General features: G+C 32.3%; 1 protein-coding gene across 1 annotated transcript; it reads left to right on the top strand.

The window, feature by feature from the left end:
- Positions 1-8,213: 8,213 nt before the first annotated feature.
- On the top strand, positions 8,214-18,147 carry LOC114387246 (probable acyl-CoA dehydrogenase IBR3). The gene is made up of 17 exons (XM_028347396.1): positions 8,214-8,478; positions 8,657-8,794; positions 9,463-9,603; positions 9,707-9,838; positions 10,263-10,448; positions 10,741-10,818; positions 11,052-11,165; positions 13,114-13,212; positions 13,580-13,697; positions 13,840-14,102; positions 15,203-15,397; positions 15,540-15,682; positions 15,866-15,950; positions 16,040-16,249; positions 17,189-17,341; positions 17,460-17,564; positions 17,663-18,147. Exons 1-17 carry the CDS (start codon positions 8,344-8,346, stop codon positions 17,852-17,854), a joined length of 2,487 nt encoding a protein of 828 aa, XP_028203197.1. The 5' UTR covers positions 8,214-8,343; the 3' UTR covers positions 17,855-18,147.
- Positions 18,148-18,644: the final 497 nt, after the last annotated feature.

Below are 18,644 nucleotides of genomic sequence, written 5' to 3'. Positions count from 1 at the left end.
AAGCACTTGATGGAAAAGCCAAACTCGAAAAGATGATGGGTGATGGGGATAAGAAAGCACTACTGCAGAAGGCACACAGTGCAATTATTCTCAGTTTCGAAGACAAGGTGTTGAGGCAAGTCTCTAAGGAAACAACTGTTGCTGGGATTTGGTCAAAGCTTGAAGGTTTGTACATGACCAAATCTTTAGTTAATCGTCTTTACCTAAAGCAGTCTTTGTATTCGTTTAAAATGCATGAAGATAGATCAGTAGGAGAGCAATTGGATTTGTTTAATAAACTGATTCTAGATCTTGAAAATATCGATGTCACTATTGATGATGAGGATCAAGCTTTGTTATTGTTGTGCTCTTTGCCTAAGAGTTACTCTCATTTCAAAGAGACTTTATTGTTTGGAAGAGATTTTGTTTCTCTTGATGAAGTGTAGGCTGCTCTGAATTCAAAGGAATTGAATGACAGAAAGGAAAAGAAGTCCTCTACAAGTGGTGAATGCCTGACAGCAAGAGGCAAGACTTTCAAGAAAGATAGTAAATTTGATAAGAAGAAGCAAAAGCCAGAAAATCAGAAGAATGGTGAAGGAAACATCTTCAAAATCAGATGTTATCACTGTAAAAAGGAGGGTCATACAAGGAAAGTTTGTCCTGAAAGGCAGAAAAATGGTGGCAGTAACAATAGGATGAAGGACTCAGGAAATACTGCAATTGTTCAAGATGATGGCTATGAATTTACAGAGGCACTAATGGTGTTTGAAAAGAATCCAGAAACTAAATGGATAATGGATTCAGGGTGTTCATGGCATATGACACCAAACAGATCATGGTTTGAACAATTTTCTGATCAAGCAGATAGGTTAGTACTCCTTGGAGATAACAAGCCTTGCAAAATTGAAGGAATTGGGTCTATAAGGTTCAAGTTTCATGATGAGGCTGAAAGAATTCTCACAGAGGTTAGATATGTACCTGAGTTGAAGAGAAATTTAATCTCTCTTGGTGAATTTGATAAAAGAGGGTATGTGTTCAAGGGTGAAAAAGGAATACTAAATATAGTTAAAGACTCCATGGTTGTCATGAGGGGAATTATGAAGAATGGCCTCTATTCTGTAGATGGTGAAGTTGTAATTGGCTCTGCAGCCACTGCAACCGGAAGAGTTTTATCAAAAACAGAGTTATGGCACATGAGGTTGGGCCATGTAAGTGAGAATGGATTGATTGAATTGGCAAAACAGGAGCTGTTATGTGGGGACAAAATGGAAAGATTAAAATTATGTGAACATTGTATCTATGGCAAAGCCTGCAGAGCCAAATTCAATGCTGGACAGCAGAGAACAAAAGGTACCCTTGATTATGTTCATGCTGATCTTTGGGGTCCAACCAAGACTCCCTCTCATTCTGGAGCAAGGTATTTCTTGAGCATTGTGGATGATTACTCAAGGAAGTTGTGGATCTACATTCAGAAAACAAAAGATGAGGCTTTTGATAATTTCAAAGGCTAGAAAACACTTGTGGAAAATCAAACAGGCAGAAAGATCAAGAGGCTTCGTACTGATAATGGTCTTGAGTTCTATTTTGAACCTTTCAATGATTTCTGTAAAGAGAATGACATTTCAAGGCACAGGACAATTGCGGGCACCCCTCAACAAAATGGTTTAGCTGAAAGATTCAACAGGACCATTTTGGAGAGAGTGAGATGTATGTTGCTGAGTGTAGGATTACCCAAGATTTTTTGGGCTGAAGCAGCAATGACTGCTGTTTATCTCATCAACAAGTGTCCTTCAACAGCTCTGAATTTCAAAACCCCTAAGGAGATTTGGTCTGGCCATCCACCGAGTCTAAAACAGCTAAAGGTATTTGGCCGTGTTGCTTATGCTCACATCAAGCAAGATAAATTGAAACCTAGAGCTGTCAAGTGTATTTTTCTAGGATATCCTGAAGGAGTGAAAGGGTATAAGTTGTGGTGTTTGGAGACTGGTTTTAAGAGGTGTTTGGTGAGTCGTGATGTTGTAGAGAGTTTTGTACTTAGAAAATTCTGCAGAGATTGAATAAAGTGGTTGCTGTGAGCACAGTGCAATTTTTCTGTTCATCCTTTTTCCTGCATTTTGTTTATTCTTGTTCATACAAAAAACTCATTCTTTTGTAAATTAAAATTTGATCTTGGCACAACATCCTCCTTCCTCCTTTCAGCTTGTTGTAGATATATCAAGTTTCTGTTTTATGTTAAACTCTTCATTTCTAACTTCCTTTTTACTTTTCAGTTACCTACCTTGTGGTTCTCATACGTATTCGGGTGAAGACACAGAGAGATTCATTGTGCACTTGTTCCAATCCAACACCATACTTTGTCTCTCTAATTAAGTTGTTTTAATTTGGAAATTAAATGTGTTGTATTTCTTTGTCTCTTTTTTTATTTTTCTGTGTGTTGGTTTTCGTTGTCTTTAGGATATTTCCAAAACTGAAGGTTGTAGAGGAAAAACCTGAGTTAGACAACAAAGCAACTCAAATAAAGTATGATGTTTTTGTTAGCTTCAGGGGCCGGGAAATTCGTCGGGGTTTTTTAGTTACTACTTTAGCATAATATAATTTTAGTTAATGCCACTATGCTAGAATTCCTCTTTATTTATTTTCTATTACCTGACTATTAAGGAATCCCCCACTAGACGGAAGGAAAAAAATGAAGGAAATATTTTATCATGTATGTTGAACCCCCCAAACAAACTTCAAAATAATTGATTCATTAATTTAATATTGACAATATTGATTTTAACACACTCTCTCTCTCTCTCTCTTTGTGTGTGACATGTAGAGAAGCTATGCTTGTGAAAGAAATTGTTAATCTTGTATTGGAGAGGTTGCCTAAAGCCCCCTGCTAACTCAAGAGGACTTGTTAGAATTGATGAAAAAATTGTAAATGTAAAATCATTGATAAGCAAAGAGCCAAAAGATACTTGTCTTATTGGCATATGGGGGTATGAGTGGTATTGGCAAGACAACTTTGCAAAGAAATATTGAATAAATTACGTTCTGGATATAAAGGTTATTCTTTTTTAGCCTATGAAAGAGAACAATTAGGCAAATAAGGAATAATTTCTTTGAAGAAACAATTTTTTCTGAATCTTTGTTCCGTTTTCTCACGGGTTTACATCAAAGACAATTGATTCGTGCAACAACGTTCTTCTAGTACATCTAGCAAATTATTATGAATTCCAAAAGTATACATGCTAATAAACTTATAGATTCATAATCTCTAAAAATAAGTTAACGGATTCGTAATCTATAAGAAAGTTATGGATTACAGTTTTTTTCTTTAAAAAAAATATTTTACAAATTAATGGCCATGCAAAATTTAAACATATGACTTTTAGGTTATTAGCATGATACTTTAACCTACTAAACCAATAGGTCAATTATGTTATAAAATAATTAATGTCGTTATATATAACACTAAATTTTTTAATATATATTTAATGCACATATAAGTTTACATAATAAATTTTGTGACAATTAATTTTAATATAATAATTAGTTTGTTTACATATATAAATTTTTATGAAACCTAAGATTTTTATTTAAAATTTATATATGTAAAAAATATATTATTAGATCAAAATTAATTTATTAAGTAATATATTTTTTTACTAATTATGAATCCGCATGTATATTAGCAGGGGTACTTTCAGAATATACAATAATTTACTGGGTACAAGAAGAATACTAAATGTATGAAAGCAATTGCCTATATCAAATCGAATCATCAAACCCAAAACCTTTTTAACTGAAATCAGCCCAAACCGACGATTTACTTAGCGGGTTCGGGTCTACGAAAAGCAACCCTTGGGTTAGGTTGGATTGTTTTTTTTTCTTTTCAAAAACTTGGTGTTTCGAGATTATAAAATTATATATTATATGTAATATTGAATTTATACTTTCGTAATCCATTAATAACTTAACAACTCAATGAATTATCAACATTAAGTTATTATCTAATGTTATTATTTGATAATAAAAAATTAATGAAAATAAAAAAAAAACTTTGAAAGATTAAAATAAAAAGTCCTCTATTTTATAGGGATAAAAAAAATTATAAGACCTTTACTGACACCAATTTCAAAGCATCCTTTTTGGATAAAAGGATGTTTTCAACCATCAATTTGCCGTGTAGAATCACATGCTCCATTATCAACTCTAATGCTTACTGGATTGTTCTCAGTAAAGGCATATAGCCTCCCCTTTGTGAAATAGTAGCTGATGCCTATACAATTCAGTTCTTGTTGCAATTGACCTTGCTCATTCCTCAGTTCACATACCAAATTAAAAAAAAATGATAATAATAATACACTTTTTAGTGCACTCTACTTTGTTATATATTCGAGTGATTAATTCCAATAAATAAAGTGGATCTTATTCCCTATTTAGTGCATGTACATAAATTTTAATAAAAATATAAACAAACACTTATTTTATCTTTCATCTTTTTTATTTTTATCTTATTGTTACATTACTTATTATATATTACATATATAATTAAGTCAAACTTATTACATCTATTTTTTTTCCTTATATTTCTTCTTATTAATTTAATTCATCTCATTTACGTTTTTTTATTCCATCCAAACATTGCTCTTGTACATATAGTCATGTTTCCAGCAAGCACATTTCCGTGTGCAAGGTCATTTTCTTAACAAATTATGTTATCTTTGGAGTTAACATGTCTTTTTGGCATTTACTAATAAAGTTTGCGAAATGATACACTATTTCATGAGGTGACTAAAATGATAAAAATGAATTGAAATTTGGATATTAGTTCAAACAATCACAACATAAAATTTCAAACATATACTACTGTACTAGACAAGAAAGTCAAACAGCACAAGCCAAATAACATAGAGTTATCTGCTGCCAGTTATTTTGATGCCTTTAGGCTTTAGGACTATTTTTTATTTTAAAATACCCGTGCTTACTTTTTTTCCTTTTCTAATACTTCTTTAAATGGATAGTGTATAGCAGTTAGAATGTTTCAATCCATAATGATTAACAACATAACGGCAGAAAATAGTCAAATAAGTAGCCATATGATGCCTATTTTCTCAATGTCCAGAATTCATAGTAGAAGAAAATTAGAACAATAATCACCATAAACAAAGATAAGTTCCAAATCTACCCACTGGGAAAAGCTCTCAATGCCTGCACTTACTGATATTAGAAATGAATAATATATTTGGTCCAACTTAATATGCGAAATCCAAATTGCAGAAATTATATTTTAAATGCCTAACATTAATATATTGCAGAAGATTTCCAAAGGGTTCAATCCAATCCACAGACACGTATCAAAACGTCCAAAAATTATAGCAGAAAATGCAATTACAGTGAGTAGAATTAAACCAAACTAACTCAAATTAGGAGGATAAAATAGGACTCCTTTAATGAAGAAACTTCATTATGCAATAAAGCCCTCTAGATGCAGGGGTATTCACGAAATTAAATTGAACTAATTAAACAGTGATTTAACAGATTAAACTTTAACTGATCCTCGCAACCCAGTCACCTTCGTCAATATAATAATATATGAGAAAATCAAATTAATAAAACTTTTTTTTTCTACCACACCAAAAAAAGAAAAACAGAGTATAGCATAGCAGCAGACAATCAATACCTAGAAGGAAATTGAAAGACCGAAAGAATAGATGAAGGAAACTTAATCATAAAAATCTATATTTTTTGTCTACGTATTAAATCTAATTTAAAGAAGAATCGAGCAAATAACAAATATGTACGAAGAACATTAAAGAATATTTATCAGTAAGAATGGTACATACAATAGTGTTGAAGGAGTATAAAAAAATAAATAATTTATCAAATTTCCATGTTGTCCGAACCAAGAGAAAACTAAATGAAGTAAAATATCAAATGAAAAATCAAGCTGAAAACTACTACCAATTCAATTATGCAAATCAGTGTACAAACACCTTTTGGTAGGACCTCTGGTGTGAGTTTTTTACCCAAATATTACAAGTACAAAATTATTTATTCAAGTGATACAAAATATTGTTAATTATGAGAAATTGGCTTGGGGCAACCTGATTTCACAAAGGTGGATTTTTTTTTTAACATTGAGAAATCAGTGAGCCATGTACTGATTTCTCAATATGTTTTTTTTTCATTTTTATAATCCATTATTTTTTAATTTGTTTTTTTTTAATTGTATATTTATTTTATTTTAAAATATTTAATTTTCCTTTTTTGTATTTTTATTTGTTTTTTTAATTGTATATTTTTTGTTTATTCACTTTTCTAGAGTGGATTTCCATATTTTTTTATAAAATTATCTCAATCCTTCTATAAAAAATATATTAATTTGTTGTTAATAAAATTTATATTTAACCCACAACTTTAATTGAACTAAAAAAGAGATTAAGTCAACATGAAATAGAATAGAATTGTAAACAATACAACATAATGTTTAAATTATCATTGTTTTGATTAAGAATTAAAATTACAAACAATGAGAGCATTTGTTTTTAGAATGACATGAGTTAGGATACATGAAATATCTTTTGTGTTACTCAATCTTTTCATATTCATTTTGACGTGTATACAAAATGATATTAGATGATCTTTAGAATTTTTTAACATTTTTGGATTATGATAGTTTAGTGGTTTGTGCTGGTGTGGTCATTATGCTTCATGCAATTTGTCAAATAATCATATGTAAAAAAAAGAAGAGAATCAAATTCATTTTTTTATTTGGCATTTCAAAGAATTTTTTAAAATAAAATGAAAAAAAATTAAAAGAGTGAAGTGTTATTTGGAGGGAAATTTTTTAATCCAACAATAAACATGTGTTCTGGCACAATATTATTTTATTAATAGTAATAGAATAATAATAGATAATAGATTACCAATATATGTGTATATATAATTATAATTATAACTAGAGTGGGACTTCTGCACTTGAAATAATCAAATAAATATAGATATTTATTATATTACTATTAATTATTAATTCCTATGGTAGTAATCTTACACTTTTCACTACAATATCAAATAAATAATATAAATATGAAATATTGGATTGAATATTCTATATTTTTTATATGTTTGTATTAATTTGAATTATGTTATAAATAACTAATAATTTACAACTCATATTTCATTTATTAAATTCCTATGCATACGTATATTTTGGTTATGTTAGCCTAGGGTTTTTTAAAAATCAAAAATAAAAAGTGAAAGAGTAAACAACAGGTGACAAAGGAGTAAGGTAGTGACACGTGGAGGAATAAATGGTTATTGGAACAAATTATACTACATTGTTCATATATCTTTAATATTTTAGCCTTCTATTTTTATATCAAAATTATTAATGTTTTAAAATTTCAAAATTAAATTATTCTTTTCAAATATGTCCTACTCTTACTGGTATGAACATTAAAAAACAAAATATTAAATAAGGACATATATTAGTTCAAATATAATAATATTTTATTTTATTAAATATTTTTAATCTATATATTAATATTAAACATCCAATGATCTGAGCAAGAGATAAAAGAATTGTAAACTTTTAACTATTACTAGTAGTAATTACTAATTAAAATACGGCATTTTATTTATTTTAGAATATTCCATAATGCTTTCTCGACATTAATCCAAAGCGTCCAATAATTAAAAACTGGTTATTTTAGTAATTTTTCATATTCACTCGCAACTCTTTTCGTTTAACCCGACGTGACTCATCGAGTTTATTGTAGTCGACAAGGGTCCCACAATCGGAGTGTGACACTTACCTATACGTGACGTCGTAGGCTTCAAAACCGAATCCAAATCCAAATTCAAATAGACATGGCAGTGAAGTGTGAAGTGTGAAGTGGGATGCTATGTATTGTCTCCTAAATTTTTTATTCCCATTTCTCAACATATCGGGTATTCCGGGCTCTGTCTTATGCTTGAACTAAATTTTTTTTTTTTAAAAAAAATTAATATTAAAAATTTTATTTAAAAAAATAAATAAATTATTAAATATTTATTTTTAACTACTTATATATTAATAAATTTATTATAATATCTGTTTCTATAAAAATAATTAAAAAAATAATATTAAATTATATAAAAATTCTAAAATAAAATTAATTAATAATAAAAATGGTATGATTAAACTATGTAAAAATTCTAAAGATTTTTAGTGGAATAACAGGTTTAACTTTCGATCAAGAAAGGTTTAGTAATCTCTGTATCCGCACTGACTTTTTTATCGGAAGAACCAAAACTCATGTCCAATCAACTTAAATATTATCCATCAAAATCAAAATTGTCCCGCTACCTTCTGACCGTCATAGATCGAATTCGGATATGGCGAGGAACACAGCTGACCTCGTAACGCAGCTCAACGTTGCTCATCACTTTCCCCACGACTCTCTGCTCCGCTATTGCTCTTCCCACGTTTCTGGCTTCCCTCATCCTCCAACTCATTTCACCGTTTCCCAGGTTTTTGTCTTCTTTTTATTTTCAACATTGTTTTTCATCAACAAATGTTAGTGGTTAATTGTTAAATTTTTTTGTTAGCGGGAATTCAAGGACTTCTCTCCCCTTTCTTTCATATGGGTTTGTATCAAAATTTGTTTTTTTTTTCTTTTATTTTGACTCTGGTGAAATCTTGTTCTAGTTTGGACATGGACAATCCAACCCCACGTACTTGTTGGAAGTGGGTTCACATGGCTCCTTGGTTAAGCACTATGTTCTCAGGAAGAAGCCTCCGGGGACATTGCTCGCTTCAGCTCATGCCGTCGATAGAGAATTTCAGGTTTCTATGTTGCATGCGTGTTTGAATGAGAATTGGCAAAATTGATTTTGAACAGAATTGATTTTGAAGTGATGTGATTTATGTTTGGATGCTTTCATTATAGAATCAAGTTAAGAGTAAAACTCAATTTAAGTTTTTTGATCCAATGCAAAAGCTACTCAAAGTAGCATCAACAGTTTGCTGCACTAAATTACGTTAACAGGTAAGTGTCAAACATGTTGTTCAAAGCCATAATCAAGTTTGACTAGCTTTAGACTCAAGTTTGGTGGTTCCAAATGGGGAACCAAACAAGCTCTACATCCATGAATATTGACAGGAGATCATCTAGTAAACCAAAGTGTATCAACCGCTTATGTGATTTTGAGTAAATGTTCACATATTTGGTTTCACATTGAGAAATTGATATGGGCTCTATAATTAATTGGAATCGGAACAACTTTACATAACTTTTTCCTTGAATAAAAAAAAATTATACTCAAAATAAAAACATCACAATCTAAATTACATTACTTCAAAATTAATTTTAACCAAAATCAATTTTACTAATGTTCATCCAAATGCACATGTAGTTTATGAAGTTTTGGAAGTGAATCAACATAACAGTGAGAAAAACATAATGATTCCTCTCTTTTCTTTTATTTACTTTTTCTGCCCCTTATAATTCACAGGTTCTCCAAGCATTGGGTGCTCATACTAAAGTTCCAGTTCCTAAGGTTTTCTGTTTGTGCAATGATCCAACTGTTATCGGAACCGCATTTTATATCATGGAATATTTGGAGGGGCGCATATTTATTGATCCCAAGTTACCGGTATGATTTGTTTTCTAGTTCATTTTGGTTTTCTTAACTGCGGTTGGTGATAGCTAATTTGTCGTTGATTTGAATGCTGATATGTGTTGTGTAAATGAATCAGGGTGTGGCACCGGAGAATAGGAGGGCAATTTACCGGGCAACCGCTAAAGCCTTAGCTTCCTTACATTCTGCTAATGTGGACTCCATTGGTCTGGGAAATTATGGGCGACGCAATGATTATTGCAAAAGACAGGTAAATTATTTTCTTATGATTAACAGATAAACCTTGTTCATGGTCAGTGTTATGCCTTGAAATGGTTTTTTTTTTCTTTCAAAGAGATATATTGTATGAGGATTTTAAGCTGAACACAGATGGATGTATTAAACAGTTATTACAGCACAATAAAATTCATTGATGAGAATGTTGTGAGACCTTGGAAAGTTTGGGCACTCTATTTGATTCATTAAAAAGTTTGAGCCCTCTACAAGGTTTCCCAGGGTCTATCCTGGACTGGGGGTACTTATCCCTTCCTTTTTTCATGCCCATATTTGGGCTCCATTCCTCCATCTCCTATCACCACCCCTGCTATTATACCAGGACACAGAAGAATAGTTAGGATCAAAATAGTTTTATTTTATCAACTCTATGGTGCTAATGGGTAGTTTTTTATTTTTAGATTGAGAGGTGGGCTAAGCAATATGTTGCCTCAACCCGTGAGGGTAAACCTGCAAGTTATCCAAAAATGTTTGCCCTGATTGATTGGCTACGGCATCAAATCCCTCTTGAAGATACTTCAGGAGCAACAGGAGGTCTGGTTCATGGAGATTTTCGCATTGACAATCTTGTGTTCCATCCCACAGAGGTAAACTGCATATAGTAACATTATACACTTTTCTAAAGTTCCATTGGATGAAGAGTATATTTCTATGTTCTGGTATTAATGCATAGTTTTTTTTATCTGCTCATGCTCAAAATTAGAGTATCATAACCGTTGTGCTAAAAGAAACAGAAATTTATGTTCTCAATGCCATGTATAGTTTATTCTGGAGTTTGGACAGTGTCAAGACTCAATATTAGCATTTAGGACTTATTAACTATTCATTGGCATCTTAGAACCCACTTCTTATGCCTGATAAGTTTTCTTTCTACTACAGGATCGAGTAATTGGAATACTTGACTGGGAATTATCTACCCTTGGTAACCAAATGTGTGATGTTGCATATAGCTGTATGGTATGTACTATATAGTCATTTTTCTGAATTGATATTTTTGCAAATAAAGATGTGTTATTTTACACAGCATAGTCATTTTGAATATGCATTTTGTTTATATGATCTTGATGGTTGGTATTTTCCTTTAGTCTGTTGGCTTGTTGAACGTTAAAATAGAATCGTTGTTTCAGATTACCTAAGCTGTTGGCTAATTAAATTACCTGTTCAATTCATGGTTTTTTTTCTCCTGGAAGACTTATGTTGCAGATATTGGGCATGAAAAAGTACGTGAAGGTATGGAACGTTCTGGATTATCTGAGGGAATTCCTTCACTACCAGAATATTTGGCTGATTACTGTTCTCTAGCAGTAAGTATTGTATTATATATGCCTCAATTGGATTTTGTATCATTCATTAGGTATGCTGATATACAGTAAAGAAATTTATGTATTACCTTTGCCTGAAGACTTCTTGGGGGTTGGAAATTCCACTGTTAGGTATGTGTTGATTTAGATTTAAATCAAAATTAGCAACAATTCGAAAGTTCTAATCCATTACGTTCTAATAATACATCTAGATATTAGGATATAGGGTTAACTAGAAAAGTTGACATGGAAGCCATAATTGTTCCTAAAAAGCACCACAAAGAAGGATTCCTGTATGTGAAGGAGAGAAACTATCCACATTCTCTATATATGTGTAAAGTAAGATCACATAGCTCAATGGGGAAACCATGGCACATATAGGATAAGGATAGGGCTTCTCCTTGGGACAAACAATCTGTGTAAATCTTCTAATCATTAAAAACCTTTCACACGGCACACTAAACCCAAACAATCCTCATGGGTCTAAGTGCTTATGACAGCTCAATAACACATGTAATTACAATTTACTAATGTGTTATATCAATATATGCTTCATAATATGTGACATTTAACTATTCAAGTTTTAGGAATATGTGACAATTATAGTCTATCTAGGATTAAAATATTCAGCAGCACGTTCAATAACTAGCTAATCTCAGAATTTGGAGATTTGGATCATACATTTATTTTGTTGGGAACTTTTAATAATTTTATATTTGTTGATATTTGAGAAGAGAAAGCAAGAGACATGACTAAATTTATGTCTCAATGTACACAGCAGAGTTTATTATTATATAGCGTGAGTAATAATTACAGACAAAATAATTGCCTAATTATCATAATTATAGATACCTAACAATATCTAATACTCCCCCTCTCAAAGACTTGGTGAACATATCTGTCTATTGAGTCGACGAAGATAAGATCTTCTCCATGATGAAGTGACAATCTACCTCAATGTGCTCAATTCTCTCATTTAATACCAGATTTGAAGCAATGTACATATGACTTGTTGGGAAGCTGAATTTATGTCACCCAACCAGATATCTCCTTTGTAGTTAGTGCAGTCAGTTTCTTCCTTGTGAAGGACATTGGGATGGTGGCATTTGTATTCTGAAATATATCAGAAGGAGCTCCAGGAAAAGGTCTTTTGTATGAAGACAAAAGGCCACACTCAAGTTCTGGATAATCGGATGCAAATTGGGCATATTCTCTCACTGATAGGAGATCCACTCTGGATATTGCATTCTAATTGGTGCTAGCTTGATTTCTAGCAAAAGTAAGAAACAAAATATCTTATTATTTTATATGGGCCAAGAGACTAACTCAACTCCACAAAACTATCTTGTAAGGTGAGGACTGTCAAGCCTTATAAGGACTACATTGACCATATCTCTAGATGATGTGAGGTCTCAACACACCCCTTCATGCCTAACATTGAACATCTGGAGGGTTAAATGTCGGTGGCCCAATAACAACACCCTATAGCAATTGTCATCTAGAGTGTAGACAAATATGGGCGACCTTATAATGGAACTAGGATATGCTTTGATGCCATGTTGAGAAAAAGAGAAAGCAACAGACATAACTGAATCTGTGTCAATATACAAAGCAGAGTATATTATTATATAATGTGGGTAGTAATTACAGAGAAAATAATTGCCTAATTACATTAATTATGTAAATCCTAGAATTGCCTAATTACCATAATTAAAGTCATCTAACAGTATCTAACTTTGGTCATTAACATTTGCTAGGGATGCTTTTGTCATATCTCTGACATCTGTATGATAAGTTGATCTATCATGTTAATTTGAAGCTAAAATTTTCAATTTATATACATCTAGCCCCTAGAAACGGTTAAGTGAAATGGTGTTTGCTTTATATCAGTTGTTTTTGTATCATATATTTGCCTATATTAGAGATCTAACAATGGAGTTTTGGATGCCAGGGAAGAAAATGGCCTGTTGCTGAATGGAAGTTCTATGTTGCCTTTTCTTTCTTCCGTGCAGCTTCAATTCATGCAGGAGTGTATAATAGATGGGTTAAGGTATCTAAACTTGTTAGAGATGCTGTTGTTGTTAGAGCTTTAAGATATAGGGTGTGTTTGATTTATTTTTCATTTTAGTTTTCAAAAAATCATTTTACAAAAACAGTTTTTATAAACTAAATTTTAGACAGTAAGAGTGGGAAAAAATGAACAAGATAGTACAAAGAAGAACATGAGCAATAGAAAACTAAAAGTGAAAACTCAACAACTTAAAGATATTTTGTTTTTTTAAAAAAAAAAACTGAAAAGAGGTATTTTTTTTAAACAATTTTAAAAAAACTATTTTTATCCAACGAGTTTTTCTGTTTTCTTGTTTTTAAAAACAGAAAACAAACAGACCCTAAAATATTTTGTAGCTTCAATTTAGGGTAATGCATCAGGAGGTGAACGTGCTCGACACACAGAAGTACTTGCAAATGGCCTTATAGATACTGCTTGGAAATTTATTGAACACAAATCTGTGCTTCCTCAGCATCCTCCCTCAGGTTGCTATAGCATTTAAACATTATGGGCTCTCATATGGGACTTATCTCAAAGATGCTTTGTTACTCTACTTGAAGCTAGTCATCTTACTAGATTATTAGTATTGCACTAATAACTAAGGCATTTTTACTCTTAACAAATCAGATGCAAACGCTCAAGACTATTCAAAAGAGTTAGTGAATGGGAATGATATACAGGGACTCTCAAATCAGGGGAAGTTTGTTCCTAGTCAAAAGGTTTTGGCGCTGATGAACAAATTAATTAAGTTCATGGAGGAACATATTTACCCCATGGAAAATGAATTTTATAAACTCACTCAATCAGACTCACGTTGGACTGTTTACCCAGCAGAGGAAAAGTTAAAGGAGATGGCAAAGAAAGAAGGGTTGTGGAACTTATGGATTCCTGTATGCATCTTAATTTTTCTCTTTACTTTATTTTATCTGTATTTTGTGATTTCAGAAGCTTTTCTTATCCATCTATCAGGTTTGATATATTACAGCTTCCTCCTGATTTTCAATAATAGGGATGAACTTATTTGTTATAGTCTTATAGACCTTGGTGATTGATATATTAGTATTTTCACCATTTTCTATTTTTTATTGTCAAAGTTCACACTATTGTACTAGATATTCCATAATCTCTTAACAAAATAAAAAAAAATTATGATCTGCTTTTTTAGTGAATACTAGTCACAGGATAAGTTAAATAAGGCTTTCGATGTGAAGCACTCAACCTTATGCAAAATTAATGCTTTTAGGACTTGTTCAGAAAGATTATTACATATACACCTTAGTTCAAACTTTGTGAGTTGTACAATGAAATATTAAAATGCCAATGTAGAAGTTTCAAAATTTGGGGAATTATATGTTGAGATTTGGCTTATCTAATAATACATACTAATTACTAAATCAATGTTCTTATTTGTACTAATAATTAGGTCAAATACTTGTGTTGTATTACTAGTCAAGCCCAAGCTCACAAGTAAGACTACTAACCCTAATTAAATTAAATAAGGAAATAAATCAAGAAATATAAGGAATAGGAAATAACTCCTAAGATTGACTCCTCAATTAGATGTTCTTGATTTTGCCATATATTGTAATAAAGATCATGTAAAATATTCTAAATATTCAAAGATACAACAAAAATGAGATATTTTGTGGACATCTTACCCCCTCCCCCCCTCATAATGAAACTTGATAAAATCTAAGCTTGTTAAAAAAGGATAATTAAAAGAGAAAATAACATAAATACAAAGGGTCCATGAAACATGAATTGAAAAAGAACTCATGGATGCTGGAGATGCTGGAGGGATGGGCATTGCTAGAAAATATAACTCAACAGGACAGCTAAGAAAATATTCAGCCTGATGAGCTGGATGGACTATTGCATTATTAAACATTTGTCATCTATGATTATTTTTTAAAATTCTTTTATTAGCTTTCAGTGTTACTATGTTTTTTGAAAGAAAAAAAGTCCTCTGAATGTATCTGCTTTTATGCAGATTGATAGTGCTGTGAGAGCAAGAAATCTTCTCTTTGATGGGAGCAATAATTATCGCTCTAGTGATGCAAATGACTTGTTATTGGGAGCTGGTCTCACAAATCTCGAATATGGATACCTTTGTGAGATCATGGGTCATTCTCTTTGGGCTCCACAAGTGTTTAATTGTGGTGCACCTGACACAGGTAATATGGAGGTAAGATGAAACTCATGGATTTGCTTGGTTGATCAATAACTGACTGAACTTAATTGGATTCTCTTGTGGGTTGATCATATTTAGCATGCGCTCTATCTATGTTGCATTTTTGTCTAATTTCGTAGCATTTCTTTACGTTTAGGTATTACTGCGCTATGGAAATAAAGAACAACTACAAGAATGGCTAATTCCTTTGCTTGATGGGACAATTAGGTCTGGATTTGCAATGACAGAACCACATGTTGCGTCTTCCGATGCAACCAACATCGAGTGTTCTATAAAAAGGTTGCATTATCCATCTTAAAGTAATTCATGACTCATGAGTTCAGTCTTTTAGCTAATCTAAATGCATTGGAGTATTTGTTAAAAAAACATAGGTTTGAGCCAAGCTTCTTGATAGAAGACTAATAGACATTTATGAGGCTATGGATGACTACCTATTTTCTTTATTTTTTTTCCCTTTAATAGGCAAGGAGATTCATATATCATCAATGGGACAAAATGGTGGACAAGTGGTGCTATGGATCCAAGATGTAGAATTCTGATAGTCATGGTGAGTATTTGGTTGAAAGTTATTGCATTAGCAGTCCATGTGCCGTTCATGTCAATAGAGACCAGAGACTGATAAAAACATATGGACAGGGGAAAACTGACTTCAATGCAGTGAAGCATAAACAGCAATCTATGATCTTAGTGGATGTCCAGACTCCTGGCGTTCACATAAAGAGACCATTGACAGTGTTTGGCTTTGATGATGCACCGCATGGGCATGCAGAAGTAACATTTGAAAATGTTTGTGTGCCCGCAAAAAACATCATACTTGGCGAAGGACGTGGATTTGAGATTGCCCAAGTAAGTTGAAAAATATTGTGATGTTGGTTTGAACCCTGTTATCACCAACTTAAGCATCTTTTAATTTTAGTTCTGTTCGAAAGCTTGCAGAGCTTCAACTTCCATGCTTTATTGCCTCCTATGGCTTAAAGAGTAGTGCTTCCTAAAGTATCAATGTTACTTATTTTTTTCCAGTGACTAATAATGTTGACACCATGATAAATTGGCAGTCCCAAAATGTTGACACCATACGAAGCATTCAACAGTCCCAAAATGAGTAAATTGAGATAGCGCCAAGGTTTGAACTTTGAAAGATGGTCATGTTTCCCACATGAGGCACCCTTTTAGGGGGGAAACCATGAGGCTCATTCCAATAGTCCATAGAGGACTATTCCTTCTGTGAACCCATGATTATAGATGAACAACATCAACTTTGATACTGTTTTTGGCAAACATCTAGATAACAGCCCAATAAGTTTATATGAGGCTTTTCATAAGTACTACTATAAATTATCATTTAAAAGTGGCTTAAATATATCTTTAGTCCTCACAATTTAGAGTTTTTTTGCTTTTAGTCAAAATTATTTTTTTGTTTTTAGTCCTTGCAAATTATGTTATTTTGTTTTTTGTCCTTATTATGTTTTAGATGATACTTTTTTCACTATTCAAAGCACTATCTAAAGTTCTTTAAGGTCTAAAACAAAACAAACATAATTTGCAAGGACGAAAAGTGAAAAAACATTAAATTGCAAGGACCAAAAATATATTTAAACCTTTAAAGGTGGACACGCCAATAATAGTTTTAATATATTCTACTATAGAAGGAATTACGGGTTTGTGCATGGGAGCTATTTTGGCTTTCTAACGGCAAACACTATATCTGCCTATATTGTTTGAGATGTGTTTGCTTTAGTACCAAAAAGCATATTTTTCATGTGCTGATAACTTGCATTCTTTCAGGGTAGGCTTGGTCCTGGAAGGCTCCACCATTGTATGAGACTGATAGGTGTTGCCGAGCGAGGCATGCATATGATGATTCAAAGAGCTGTTGGCAGAAGAACATTTGGGAAGTTGATTGCTCAACATGGTTCATTTATTTCAGATATGGCCAAGGTATTAGGATTCAAATAGGAATGGTTTTAAAAAAAATCTAGAAGTGGCAGGAATAAAAATCTCTCTGTTTTAACTTCATTCAGAATCTCTTCTGCTTACTTAGCTTTTTGTTCTTCAGTGCCGGATAGAGCTAGAGAGCACCAGATTGTTAGTGTTGGAAGCAGCTGACCAACTTGACAGGCATGGCAACAAAAAAGCTCGAGGGATATTAGCAATGGCGAAGGTAATTTGTTTGTAACACAGCATACTGTTCTAATCTTAGGTTGCTATCACTTCACTTGTGATCTTGATTTCTTTCAACACTGGTTGGCATGGAAGCAGGTAGCCGCACCAAACATGGCACTGAAGGTGCTTGACATGGCAATACAAGTGCATGGAGCAGCTGGTGTATCATCTGACACAGTCCTGGCACATCTCTGGGCAGCTGCAAGGACACTGAGAATCGCGGATGGTCCAGATGAAGTTCACTTGGGGACCATAGCCAAGTTAGAACTACAGAAAGCCAAACTTTGAGAACCTGAACATTTTTCTCCACAGGACTAAATGGAAGTCACCAAATAAAAACTAAGCGAAACGGGAAATTAAACTTAAACCAAGAAAATGTTCCAAGGAGAAAACCTCTGAAAATAGCCGTGTTTCAAAATGCTGTTTGAAGCATTATGTAACATGAGGTTGTTCAAAATAAGCTTTCTCTGTGTATTCCAGGTTTGAAAATTGTAACTTTCAATTCCTTGTTTAATAGTAAATATCACTTTCAAAGGGGTCTAGCTCAATTGATTTAGTAAGGGTGTGTGAGTTGTTATAAATTTTCTGATATTATCTTAGATTTCCACAGATAAAAAAAAAAATATCATTGTCCAGTGGGTTTGTTAAAAGAAAAAAAAAAACACAGGGGATATGCTAATAAGTAGAGACGTAAAGTATGGACAAACATATAATTAATAAGCATATAGAATACATGTGTACAAACATAAACAGTAAACATATACTAAGATATCCAATGTAGAGAGTAAAGAAGCTTGAATATGCATAAATATACCTAAGTGAATGAGGAAAAAGAGGAAGAGAGAGAGAGAAGAGTAAATCGTTACGAAAAAGGTTTGTGAATTTATTAAGAAGTTATTGTGCATAAATAAGAAAAAATGTATATTTACAAGATAGCAGTATAACAACTATAAGTTGTACCCTTCTGGAACAGTATAACTTGTAGCCTTTCTGGAACCATGTCTGTTGTGCCCTGTACTAGTATCCTACCCCGTGATGCAGGGGGCATTTTTGTCTTTATATTTAAAATATAATAGAA

Source organism: Glycine soja, chromosome 15 (assembly GCF_004193775.1).
Source record: "Glycine soja cultivar W05 chromosome 15, ASM419377v2, whole genome shotgun sequence".
NCBI lineage: Eukaryota > Viridiplantae > Streptophyta > Magnoliopsida > Fabales > Fabaceae > Glycine > Glycine soja.
The sequence above is the reverse complement of the archived record's forward strand: the minus strand, read 5'-3'. Positions and strand labels throughout refer to the sequence as shown.